This window comes from Crocodylus porosus, unplaced genomic scaffold (assembly GCF_001723895.1).
Source record: "Crocodylus porosus isolate Cpor-Errol unplaced genomic scaffold, CroPor_comp1, whole genome shotgun sequence".
NCBI classification, from domain to species: Eukaryota; Metazoa; Chordata; order Crocodylia; family Crocodylidae; genus Crocodylus; species Crocodylus porosus.
The window spans coordinates 22899871-22912474 of NW_017728947.1; the positions used below are offsets into that span (position 1 = coordinate 22899871).

The following is a 12604-nucleotide window of genomic DNA, read 5'->3' on the forward strand; positions in this document are numbered from 1 at the left end:
CCATCACACTACAGAGGTGATTGATCTTTCCGTACATGGATAAGCCACCCTAAAAATGTTTGTACTTAACAACTTAGAACCAGATAAAAAAAGGACATAAATGTATGGAAGTTAAACATTGCAACTTCTAACTTTTAGGCACCTGGGGCGCATGCAGATGAGTGGGAACATGCATTTCCCTGTGGATAAGGAGCAGCAGCACACTTTGTGCCACTGCAACTTGTCCCCAGGGAATGCCCGTGCCACATGTACTCTGATGTGTGGCAGGTTACCCCAGGTGGGGTAGGAGAGACTGGAGCCAGCAATTGAATCCCCAGCAACCTTATTTGAGGCCCTTTGGACCTCCAGGAGCTGCAGCTGTGGTGCTCCTACAGCAGGAAGCTTGGGCAGCTGGCGTGTGACTTCAGCCAGCCAGGCTTCAGTTTTGGGTGGTGCATACTGCCTCCACATGCACTTCCCTGCTCTTTTTTGCATGGGTTTTTTTGACCCTGGAATCTCCCAGGATCAACCGTCCTCCCTGCCCTGAGAAGTAGCAGTGCGGGGAACACCAGCATGTGCAGTGTGTGGTGCCGCAGACAGGATCCATGCTCATCTGGATGTGCCCTTAGGCTCTATAGGGGAATCTAGGATCCTTTGTGAAACTGCTAGGCTTCTTATATGGGGCCTGGAGATTGTTAGGCACTTTTGAATGGGAGCCTAAACAGCCAGCACTCAAAGCAGAGCTTGCCAATGGGATACACAGAGGTGTGTGTCAAATATAATAATAAATATAATATATTTATTATACATACAAATAAATATAATAAACCCATACTCAAAGCTGGATCAAGGCACCTCTGTCCATTTGGAGGCCAGAAGCCTCTCCTGAGTGTAGACAGGTTCCTATACCTTCCTTAAAGGACCAAACAAGGCTCTTTCTCAGGAATAGGTCAGACTTTGGCTCCAATCTCTGGTCCCAAGACTGTTAATATACTTGATGTGAAACAGTCATTAGATGAAATACATAAATAGTCTTGGAAGCTAGGTTGAAAACCCTGATGTTCTTATTCCCAGGGTAGGTCCCACACTATAGTACTAGGCAAAAAATTATGCTTCCTCCTGTACTTTTTTGCTGATCCAGTAAATCCACAGCACAACAGCCAGTAACCTGGACCTTTTTTTAAGCCTTCCAAGCAGAAGAAAGAGCAGTCCTTCCATTTCATGGGTCAGTCTTCTAGCCACTATGCTATTGTATAATTAGGATCATGTTGTTTATAAAGAAAAATAGTTTGTCAATAAACAAGTACATAGTAATTTCCAAATCTTTACTTCTTAATGATGAAATAATTTTTAGGCTGAAAGGGGCATGCCTGCAAACATCTGGCACAATTTGTGGGGTATACAGATATTTTCCATGGTGCAATTATATTGTTGCCATGGGAATTCTTGAACTCTGTTCTAATGAATGCAATTATTTGCCTATATAAAAATATCTATCAACTAGGGAGAATAGGCTTTTCATTGTATGAATAAGGGTAAATCCTTGTTTCACAATATATAACTTAAGGAAGAAATATAATGTTTATTTATCCAAATACCTATGAATCATCAAAATAGTCAACAGTGATATATTGAGAGAGGGAAAGACAGCATGCATAAACAAAAGGATTGAGAGCTACAAGATCATATTTCAATTCTCGGCTGTGCTGCAAACTGATTGTGTAAACTTAGACAAATCATTTACCTGCCTCATAAACTGAATAAACTTACAGATAGGATTTTCGCGTGAAAGGGCCCATTGAAATATTGTACTTTTGATGCATACCTCATTTCCGTTACCACAAAGAGAACAACAGGTGCATGCTTTACAAAGGCTACAACTATAAAATTATTATGAATGATTAAGAGCCAGATTCAGGTCTCATTTGTTCTGGTGTAAATCTGGAATCATTTCACTGATATGAAAAGTGTTACTTTGGGTTTTCACTAAGAGAGGATATGCATTTCAGACTCTGGCCAAAAAAGAAAAATATAGAAACAAGTTTAGAAAATATTGTAGAAAATGGAGTATGATCATCCACATTTTTATAACATATTTGACTGTTTGTCAGTATTTAAGCTTTTTGTTTGAAATATTTCTTTATATAATAAAAGTACAATAATAAAATATCAGTTCATTTTACTTATGCCAAAAATCCTATATAACTAACCCATATGACAGTAGTCTAAACATACAGTACATAACTGGCAACAAATACCTTAATATGCCTTTGCATTTAGATCTAGTATTAGAAGTAAGAAGCAACATTGTTCTTGGAGCCAAGCTGTCTGTGGATAAATTTGTTACTGCTTTAGAAGAAGAAAAATTAACTGAGGATCTGGAGGAAAACCAAACGGAAGAAAATGATGGCAATATAGATGATTCAGATCAATATCCGTAAGTTATCCAAAATGATCATCATTAACATCTACAGTACATAAATTTTAGTATAAGCAGAACTAGATACATAAAATGCATTACTAGAAAGTATTTATAAACTCCCTAGCCTTGTAATGAAAAACTATTCTGTTATGCTGTTCAGGTTTCTAAGTGATGAGCATTCTAGAAAAAAAGTACTTTTGTTGAATGTCCAGGTTTCAACATTTAGCAAGTGATTTCTGAATAACATGTAATCAACAAAAAAAGAACAGGTGCAAACTTGCAAAAATATTGGCATTGTTTGTAACTGTTGTATGTCTTCTATCAGTTTCACATGCTGAGTGCCTTTGTTAGACACTAGAGGTTATAGACAGAAACTGAGAAGAATGAAATAAGGTATGACTTGGAGCCAGGACAAAAAGCTAATGGGTGGTAAAATATATATTAACGAGCAGAATGGATGACAAATAGTAGTAGGAACATAGGAAGATAAATACAGTAAACAGTGCTGGTGAGGGGATGGAGAAAATTTTCACTGCTTATCCACATTTTTACTGCAGAAGCTCTGTCACCCTCTGCAGTCCAATTTGAAAAATATCCTGTTAAGCTACGTGTGTGTGTGCGTGTGCATGTGCATGCCTCTGTGTGTATGTATATAAGGATTCAAAAGCAACATTTCAAATGTAAGTGCCTGAGTTTAGACTCTAGAGCAATGATCCTCAGCTTTTGTTGGCCCCTGGTCAGCAATCATGAGCGTCAGGACTCAGGACAGCAGGCGGACTAAATTGCCCCTGCTGGCTCCAATTACCTGGATAGGTGGCTGCATGCTTATAAGCAGCAGCTTTTCCAGAACCCAGCAAGCTCCTTAACAGCTTCTTTGCTGGGTTTTTGGTTGTATGGACTTTGTTTGGTTCTGCATTCCCTGGGTTGTGACCTTCTTGAGCAGGAGTATTAAGGTATGAGCAAGACCTGGCCCATGAAACTGAGCTCTCGGGGCTCTCCAGAGGTCCAGAAATTTGACTGTGTGGTAAGTGGTGGTAGTATTAATTTATCTTCTAATTAATGCTGCTGCCACTCATCTTGTTGCCAAATTTCCAGACTTGAGTGGAGCCCTATTGACCAGATCAGGCCACTGGAGGAAAAAAGTCCCTCATGACAGCTTCAAGTTCTCTGTGTATTGTACTTACATAGGCACCTAAATAAGTGAACTAGTTTTCAGAGGTGTTTGAATATTGACTTTACTGAGTGTTTGAGCAGGACTTGATCACTGCTTGCCACTTGCGCTGCAGGAGTGGCTGCACCCTCCACTCCCAACCTCCTCCTCACCTACACCCGCTGGTGTAGGGAGACTGTGCCACAGGAACCCTCCAAGAACTTTTTTAAAGCATGCTCCTGAGCCTTCCCTTTCCCACATCCCCTGCCTACCACTGCTGCTTCCTCTGCTGTTCTGGGTGGCAGAGGGGTTGTCAGTGGGCAGGCAAGTGGTATAGGGAGCAAAGAACCTGAGCCTTCTCCATGCACCTTGCCCCCCTGGTGCTTACACTCCCTGATGCCTGTCTCTGCACCACTTGTCCCTGCCTGCCCCTCTTCCACTTCTGTCCCCCACTGATCCGGGCACAGGGAGATCCCCAGAGCTGTTTCTGACTTGCTCCTACTCCATGCTGAAAGAAGCAGTTGTGCAGGAACCCAGCTCAGCTGGGGACAGTGGGGGTGACACAAGTTTCCTGCTTCCAGCTCCTGCTCCTTGCCTGGCTCTTTTTGCCTCCTGTTGCTCCCTGCTGGCTGAGAGCAGGGGCTGAAAAGAGGAACATACATGAAACTACTGCTGCACCCAGCTGATACAGGCATGGAGAGAGCCACAGAGCCACTACTGACCCATGGTGCAGGAAGCAGCTGTGCAGGGAGCTGGCTCCCAGGAGCAAGCTGAAAGGAGGAAAGTACACACCTTGTAGCACTGGGCAGAAGCAAGTCAGGAGCAGCAATAAGGCTCTTCTTGTGCCCGTGTCAGTTGGGAGTCAAATCACTCTAGCTGGGAACTGTGAAGAGCAGCTCAGCTAGGGACTGTAGCACCTGTGTGCAGATTCCTGCTTCCAGTGTCTGTGCTCTGCCAGCAAGGGACGTAAAAGGAGGGTGACCTGGCTGGAAGGAGGAACCTGTGCTCTGCTGATGTTGTCCCCAGCCAAGCTGGCCTCTATGCACAGCTGCTCCCCACAGCTCCCAGCTGGAGCAGTCTGATACCTGATTCAAGAAGAGGCTTGGCTTTCCCCATATTGAACAGGGAAGAAAAATATGTTTTGGATTGAGTAAACATGGTATTTAGCTGCTTAAATACAGATTTAACTACCTAACTTTTGGTACCCAAGTTGGAGAAATTAGCTCCTGCATCTTCAAGAATACATTTCAGTATAACAGGGAACCTCAAATATTGTGATTAAGGTTTGCTGAGTTTGCAGGGGCACCGAAATCACCTTGGGCCCTAGGCCCAGTCTGGACCACAGGGCACTTCCCAAGCTGGATCTGTGGACCCAACAGCAGCAATGGCAGTGGTTCCAGCGGGGGTGGGAGTGGGAAGGATTCTGACAGAGGTGCCAGGGGAGTCTGGTAATGGCAACAGAGGTCTAATAGTGACAGCAGGGTTTAGTGGCAGCAAGGCGAGTGATACTGTGAAAGCACAACCTTTGCTCGACCCTGCCACAATGCCATGTGTAAGGGAGCATGGGGACCCCCTAATTCTGTGGCAGGCCAGAATGGAGCTCCCAGTAGCCTGCTGGTTAGTAGCTGGCAGGCCCGATGGAATGGCTCTGTGGCCTATCCAGCCTATGAGCTGTATGCTCGACTCCCCTCATGTAAATCATTCAAATCTGGGAATATATCTTTAAGCCTCATCAGAACAGGCTTTCTTACCATATTTAAATTATATCCTCATTTTGGTAGTTTAGAGTGGTAGAATCCTTGTCTGCCATGTGGGGGACCTGGGTTCATTTCCCGGATGTGCACATTATTACAGCTGCCGAGGCACTGTATGTCCGGACTCGGTCTGCCCTTGGATTCTGTCTCAATGGTCTAAAGGCAGGAAGGAAGGTCTAGGCAGCCTCCACTCCATACTCCTGCATAGGTATATGCGTCAAAGGTCCTGGTGACCTGTCTCACATACACCATGATCCAAAGGATCAATGGTTGCCTACTACTAATACTGATACGTTATCCTTTTCAGTCATAGTTTGCTGTTGCTGCTTCCTGTTTTGGCTGTAAGAAAATGTATATGTGCATAACTATGAACATTGAAAAATGTTGGCAGAAAGTGTATAAATCTTCAAAAAAGATTAAATTGGATTGAGTTAAGTTTCTGTTCAGTTTGTTTGTAATCTATTATACATTTGAATGACACCTGGGTTTAAAGTGAGAAATATCGCTGAAACGATCAGAATGAAAATTTTGTGGTTCATAATTTGAGAAGGGATTATTTATAGTTTTTATTACAGGGAACTGTTAAAAGCTAATGCTAGTTGAATTTGAGGCATTTTAATATTTAGAGCAGGAAGTAAGTGAAAGAGAAAAATGAGGACCTTTTGACACTTCCTTGGAGATGGGAAAAGCTGATTTTAATGCAATGTTATATACTCTAGCCTTTAAACTGGGCTTCTACACAGCTTTTTTAGTGATTTTTCTTAATCACAACATGCACAGAAGTGAAGGGGGTTACAGCTACTGCATCATCACTCATGCAAACACAAGCTATAAGTTTGTAACCCCTCTCAGGAGGGGTGTGGGTATGTGACAGTGGTGACTTGGGTTCCCCAGCAGTACAACAGTTTAACAGTAGGGTACAAACAAATCCGATTTATTTACACCCATTAGAACAACGATCTGCAATGTAACCTATGAAATACTGCATGGAAACCCGATAAGAATTACCCTTGTTAATGGTGCATCTTAAAATCCCAATTCCAGCTGTCCAACAGGAACCCTTTGGGGTGAGACTTTTTGCCTTATGCACAGCCTAAGCTGCCCCAGATTGCACAAGGACCTTTACTGTTCCACAGTCACACTGCTCATATTAACTTCTGCAGCCTTTATAAGTACAACTCAGTTGGGACCTGCTCTGTAGCCACAGTCAAATTTCTGTCTCTACTGTGTCTCCTCAGTAGGGAAGTTGATCCTCCTCCCAGCTACAGTCAGACCAGGGTCCTCTACAGTCTCCCTAGGGCCTCCTTCAGTGGCTTTGGGAGCCTATCGGGGAGCAAGGCCTCTCCCCTACTCCATCTACCCCAGCTCCAAAGAGAGGCCAGAGAGAGCAGGGGAGAGGTCCGGTCACCCCAGGGTGTCTGGGACAGCTGCCCCAGGGATTGACTTAGGGCTTTGGGTGAAATAGCTCCCACATTGCAGCTCCTTTTTCCCACTTCTCCTCCTGCTAGCCCCCAAAGCAGCCTGGGGGCTATAGTTCAACCCATTGTCCCCTGCTTTTTTCATTTTTGCAGGCTTTTGGTAGCCCTGCCCATTCTCTTTCCTACTGGTTTGTGGCAACTGCCTGCCCTATGCAGGCTGAAAGCCAAAGTTCAGCTCAACTCCTTGAGACTGGTTTATGTGGGCTTGGAGAGGCTGCACCCTTCTATGTCTAAGCCTTGCAACCCAGGGGCAAGGTTTCCAAGTTAAATCTAGTTTGAAGGTTCACATTAAAAATAATATGCTCTCAGTCTGCTATTCTCAAAGCATTTTGATAATAGCTTTATTTCCCAACATAAGTAGTATCGGTAGCATAACTATGGTGGGGTGACTGGGGCAGCTGCCCCAGGCATTGATGTAGGGGGAGGTGGGAACAAAAAAAATATCAGCTGCTCCTGCAGCAGCATAATCACACCAGCAGCACAGTGACAACTAGAAGTCACTGCTGCCCCCATGCATTCTGCTGTCCCTGGTACCTGGCTGTTTTGTCACACCTCTGAGTAGTGTCACTTCCTTTGATGTCAGTGTTGCTTCCTGCATCGTTGCTTCATGGCATCCATTTTGTGTTAGCCATTTCTATTTCAAATTCTAGGGATTAATAATCCCAGTAATAAGCTTACTGTTACTGGGTTTTTGCTTGACTTTCAACAACTATAAACATTATTCAAGTTTTATATTATATAAAGGTAACAAAGTTTTCCTGCCCTTTTTCCTTTTCTTTTCTTTAGCATTCACAGTGAGATATTATTAGTGATTGCTATATAATCTTTTCATTGCTAGAAAAAATTAATTGACATTTGTGGACCCAGGCATCCTCCCTATTCCTTTATTCATGATGTATAAATTGGTTCGGATATACTGAAACACGCAGGTTTGTTCATCAGTTTTTTTCTCCTTCAAATATAGCTTGTATATTGTATGAGTTATCTAAAATTATATAAATAGTATTAATATTAAAATTGGTGTAGAAATTGCAGCAAAGTGTTTTAAAACCACTTTCACAGTTGCTTTTTGCCTCATGTTTCTTGTTTTCATGAAATTTTGCCAAATCAATCATTATGTCATGCAACTTTGAAATTTTGCACATCTTCACAACGAAAGCAACTGCTTTAAAAATCATTCATTTTCAGGTATGAAAATTTAACAAAGTAAGTGCAATATTGAATTGCCAAAAAACATACTTTCAGTGCACTGGGCAGCCAGTACCTGAAAAGATAGATCCCTGTAAATTGGCTCCCCAATCACTAAAGTCCATATGAACCTTTCTGTTGTATTTAATGGGCACTGGATCAGGACATCTTAGAACTGTCACTCATCAGACTCAGACTAACTACAATGAAGAGATGTTTGCCTTCAAGTTGTTCAGTACCCTCTACTGGATAAACTAAAAAGTATTATTTATGGGTATTTTCTCACTACAAAATATATTACATGCTAATGAACAATGATTAGTTGTTGCGGTTGGATAGAAATAGCCATCACTTTTATTGTAGGATCAGCTGTGCCAGGAAGTGTCCTCACACAGTTGATCCAATTGATCAGCAGAAATGGATGTTACTAGAGCCATTGTCCCGCAGGTTTGGACTTCAGGTTTCAGGGGCCTGATTCTGAAGGGCAACAGCCCTGGGTGCCTTGCAGGGGAATTCCTGGGGCACACAGCTCTCTCCTTTATGGCGTCACAGACTGTGACTAGGTTTGGATGCTCAAACATTTTTGGGAAATTGGAGTGTAACAAAGGGCAGGAACATTTTTTGCTCACAACACGTGCCACTATAAATAAATTGTAAAGTGTAAATATATTTATCGCAGCCCAAGGGCAATGTTTGTTTGTACCCATTGTCATGATTGTCATTATCAAGAAGGAGAGAGAAAAAGTAGTTGACTGAAAGGCAGAGCAATTCTACAGCAATTTTAATATTAATACTATTTATATGATTTTAGACAGCTTATATAATATACAAGCTATATCTGAAGGAGAAAAAAACTGATGAACAAATCCGCGTGTTTCAGTATTTCCAAACCAATTTATACATCATGAATAAAGGAATAGGAAGGATGCCTGGGTCCACAAATGTCAATTAATTTTTTCTAGCAATGAAAAGATTATATAGCAATCACTAATAATATCTCATTGTGAATGCTAAAGAAAAGAAAAAGGGCAGGAAAACTTTGTTACCTTTATATAATGTAAAACTTGAATAATGTTTATAGTTGTTGAAAGTCAAGCAAAAACCCAGTAACAGTAAGCTTATTTCTCTCCAATATTTCTTTAGTTGTGGACTTTAAGGAACTTACTGTTACATTAGACCTATTTCTCATTTTTGTGTGAGTGCAGGAGTGAAGGATTTCTAAAATGACAAGAGCAAATACCTGTGTTCCATCTTTCTCAGTACCCCTAATAAATACAGAAGCTTGTTTTGACCTCCATAACAAGTTTAAAAAAGACCATTTGTTCTGCTGCATAAGCCCATTACATCCTTAACAATGGAAATTATTTAAAAATATTGGGCTGGTTACAAGGCAGTGCTCCAGTTTAGAAGTGGTTGAATTCCATTGAAATCAGTGGAATTACCCTGGTGTGACACAGGAATAACTCAGATGCTTCTGGAAACAATGAAAGAAATGAGCTACAAAAACAGAAGAGATCTAGAGAAAGCTGGGAAAACATTCAGTTAACAGTGACACTCCAGACAGGGGTTGTACTTACTGATTATGGCAATAGATGGCACTGTTTTCTTAAAGGTTGGACTGGAGGCTGAAAGTGCTGCATTTGGTAAAGAATCAATTATAAAAGACAAACTGATTATTTGTAGTCCTGCCTGGAAGTAGTCATTTAGATTAAACCAGTGCATAAGTCATCACTGATACAAATAAACGGTATTGTACAATATTACCTATTTCTAAAATTAACAAAGTATGTGGTATCCTGCATACAAATCATCCCAGAAAATGTCCAAATAGGTCTGGTATATGGGCTTGATTGTTGCATTGTCTCAGAGCCTACAGTACGAATTGCTCTAGCTAGTCATAAACTCTTCAGGGGACAATGTGACTAAAGAGCATTGCACTCTCCTGAGAAAGAGGCAATGTGACACCCCGTAAGTCTCTTCAGGTCTGAGGAAGGTGAGAGAAAGGCCAAACTGAGAGAAATAAGCCATGCTAGGTGTGCTGGACAAAGATAATTCCCGCTGCAGTGACTGAGATGTGAATGCAAAGAGGGGACACCTTGCCCAGTGCTTGGCACTGTCTGACTTTGTCTGTCAATGTAAATTAAATATGTGGTTTGCAATATATTTTTGAGATTTATGGAGGCATGGCCCTCTGGAAAGTAATTTGTCAAAATCCAGGTGTTTGTTACCCTTTTTCTTATAGTTTCATAGTTTCTAGGGTCAGAAGAGACCTGAGCAGATCATCGCGTCTGGCCCCCTGCCGTGGCAGGAAAGAGTATTGGGGTGAAATGACCCCAGCAAGGTGTACATCTAGCCTCCTCTTAAAGACCCCCAGGGTAGGAGCCAGCACCACTTCGCTTGGAAATTGGTTCCAGATCCTAGCCGCCCTCACCATGAAGTAGTGCCTCCTGATGTCTAGTCTGAATCTACCCTCTGCCAGCTTCTGACCATTGTTCCTGGTCACTCCTGGCAGTGCATGGGGGAACAGGGACTTCCCCAATGCCTGCTGGTCCCCTCTGACTAATTTGTAATAGGCCACTAGATCCCCCCTCAGCCTTCTCTTGTGGAGGCTGAACAGGTTCAGGTCTTGTAGCCTCTCCTCGTAAGGCCTGACTTGCTGCCCTCTGATCATGCGAGTGGCCCTCCTCTGGACCCTCTCCATGTTGTCCACATCCCTCTTGAAGTGCGGCTCCCAGAACTGGACGCAGTACTCCAGCTGCAGCCTGACCAGTGCTGCGTAGAGAGGGAGGATCACCTCCTTGAACCTGCTCGGGATGCATCTGTGGATGCATGACAAGGTGCAGTTGGCCTTCCCGACTGCATCCCCACACTGCCTGCCCAAGTTCATCTTGGCATCAGTGATGACTTCAAGATCCTTTTCCGCCTCTGTACTGATGAGAAGGGAGTTCCCCAGCCTGTAGGTATGGTGCCGGTTCTTCCTCCCCAGGTGCATCACCTTGCACTTGTCGGTGTTGAATCTCATCCTATTCTCATCTGCCCACCCCTATAACCTGTCTAGGTCTGATTGCAGCCTATTCCTTCCTTGTAGCATTCCCACATCCCCCCACATCTTAGTGTCATCAGCAAATTTGAACAGGGTGCTATTCACCCCCTCGTCCAAGTCACTGATGAAGATGTTGAACAGTGCGGGCCCGAGGACTGAGCCCTGTGGAACCCCACTGCCCACATCCCTCCAGGTGGAAAATGACCCATCCATCACCACTCTCTGGGTGCGGGGGTGCGGCCCTCCAGCCAGTTGGCAACCCATTTGACAGTGTGGGTGTCGACACCACAGTCCCCCAGTTTCTTAATGAGAAGAAGGTGAGAGACAGTGTTGAAGGCCTTCTGGAAGTCCAGGAAGACTATGTCCACTACTATCCCTGCATCTAAGGATTTGGTGATCTGGTCATAGAAGGCCACCAGGTTGGTCTGACAGGACCTGCCGCTAATGAACCCATGTTTATTGCCCCTAAGCATAATCTCCCCTGCTGGCCCCTCGTGGTTGTGCACCAGAATAATTTTCTCAAAAAGCTTGCCCAGGATTGAGGTAAGACTAACTGGTCTATAGTTCCCCAGGTCCTCCTTCCTCCCCTTTTTGAAGATGGGAACCATGCTGGCCCTCTTCCAGTCCTCTGGCACCACAAAAGAGCACCACAAGTGCTCGTAAAGCCATGCCAGGGTCCCACAATGACCTCAGCCAATTCCCTCAGTACTCTAGGGTGGAGATTGTCCGGACCAGCTGATTTGAATACATCCAGTCCCTCCAGAAGTTCCTTAACTAGTTCCTCACTAACCCTTGGCCTAGGTGCACCTCCCCTGGGGTCTAAGGGGGGGCCCGGAGGCGGGGGTGACTGTTCTGTTCCCTGCTCAGGAAAATGGAGGCAAAGAAGTCATTAAATAGGTTAGCTTTGTCGTCTGGTTTGAGAACCAAATTTCCTAGCGTGTCTTGCAGGGGCCTCACATTACCCGGAACCTTCTTTTTGTCCCCTATGTATTTAAAAAGGACTTCCTTTTGTCCTTGATCCAGGAAGCTAGTCCTGGTTCCATCCTTGGCCTTCCTGACTGCCCCCCTGCATCCTCGAGCAACCACAGTATAGTCCTCCCTGGTGATGGCCCCTCCCTTCCATTGGGTGTGCACCTCCCTTTTAGCTAGGAGACATTCCTAGCTAGGATGCTTGTGGTGAGCCATGGGGGCTTTTGTGCCCTCCTGCCCCTTTGATCCGTGTTGGGATTATCTCCCTTTTGGCTTGGAGGATCGTCTCCTTAAGGAGCGACCACTCTTCTTGGACACCTGGCTCCCCTCCCCTCCCCTCCGGGATCTCAGTGCTTCCTTGACTATTCTCCTTAGCTCATTGAAGTCTTCCCTCCTGAAATCTAGGGCTGCTGCTTTGCTGTAGGCCTTTGCCACCTTGCGCTGGATGGTGAATTCCAGCAGGCGATGATCACTGTTGCACAGGTGGTCGAGCACCCTGAGCCCCCTCACCAGGTCGTCGCCGGTGGCCAGCACCAGGTCCAACAAGACATCTCCCCTGGTGGGGCTGTGCACCTCCTGGGTTAGATGGAGGTCCTGCATTCTGGCTAGGCACCTACGTGA

At 44.2% G+C, this 12604-nt stretch overlaps 1 protein-coding gene across 1 annotated transcript in view; it reads left to right on the forward strand.

Annotated features, from left to right (window-relative positions):
- DCDC5 (doublecortin domain containing 5) overlaps positions 1–12604 on the forward strand; it is an 85928-nt gene that overhangs the window by 21963 nt on the left and 51361 nt on the right. Inside the window, 1 exon segment of the mRNA XM_019552347.1 lies at positions 2260–2416. Within this exon segment, the coding sequence (XP_019407892.1) occupies positions 2260–2416 (157 nt within the window).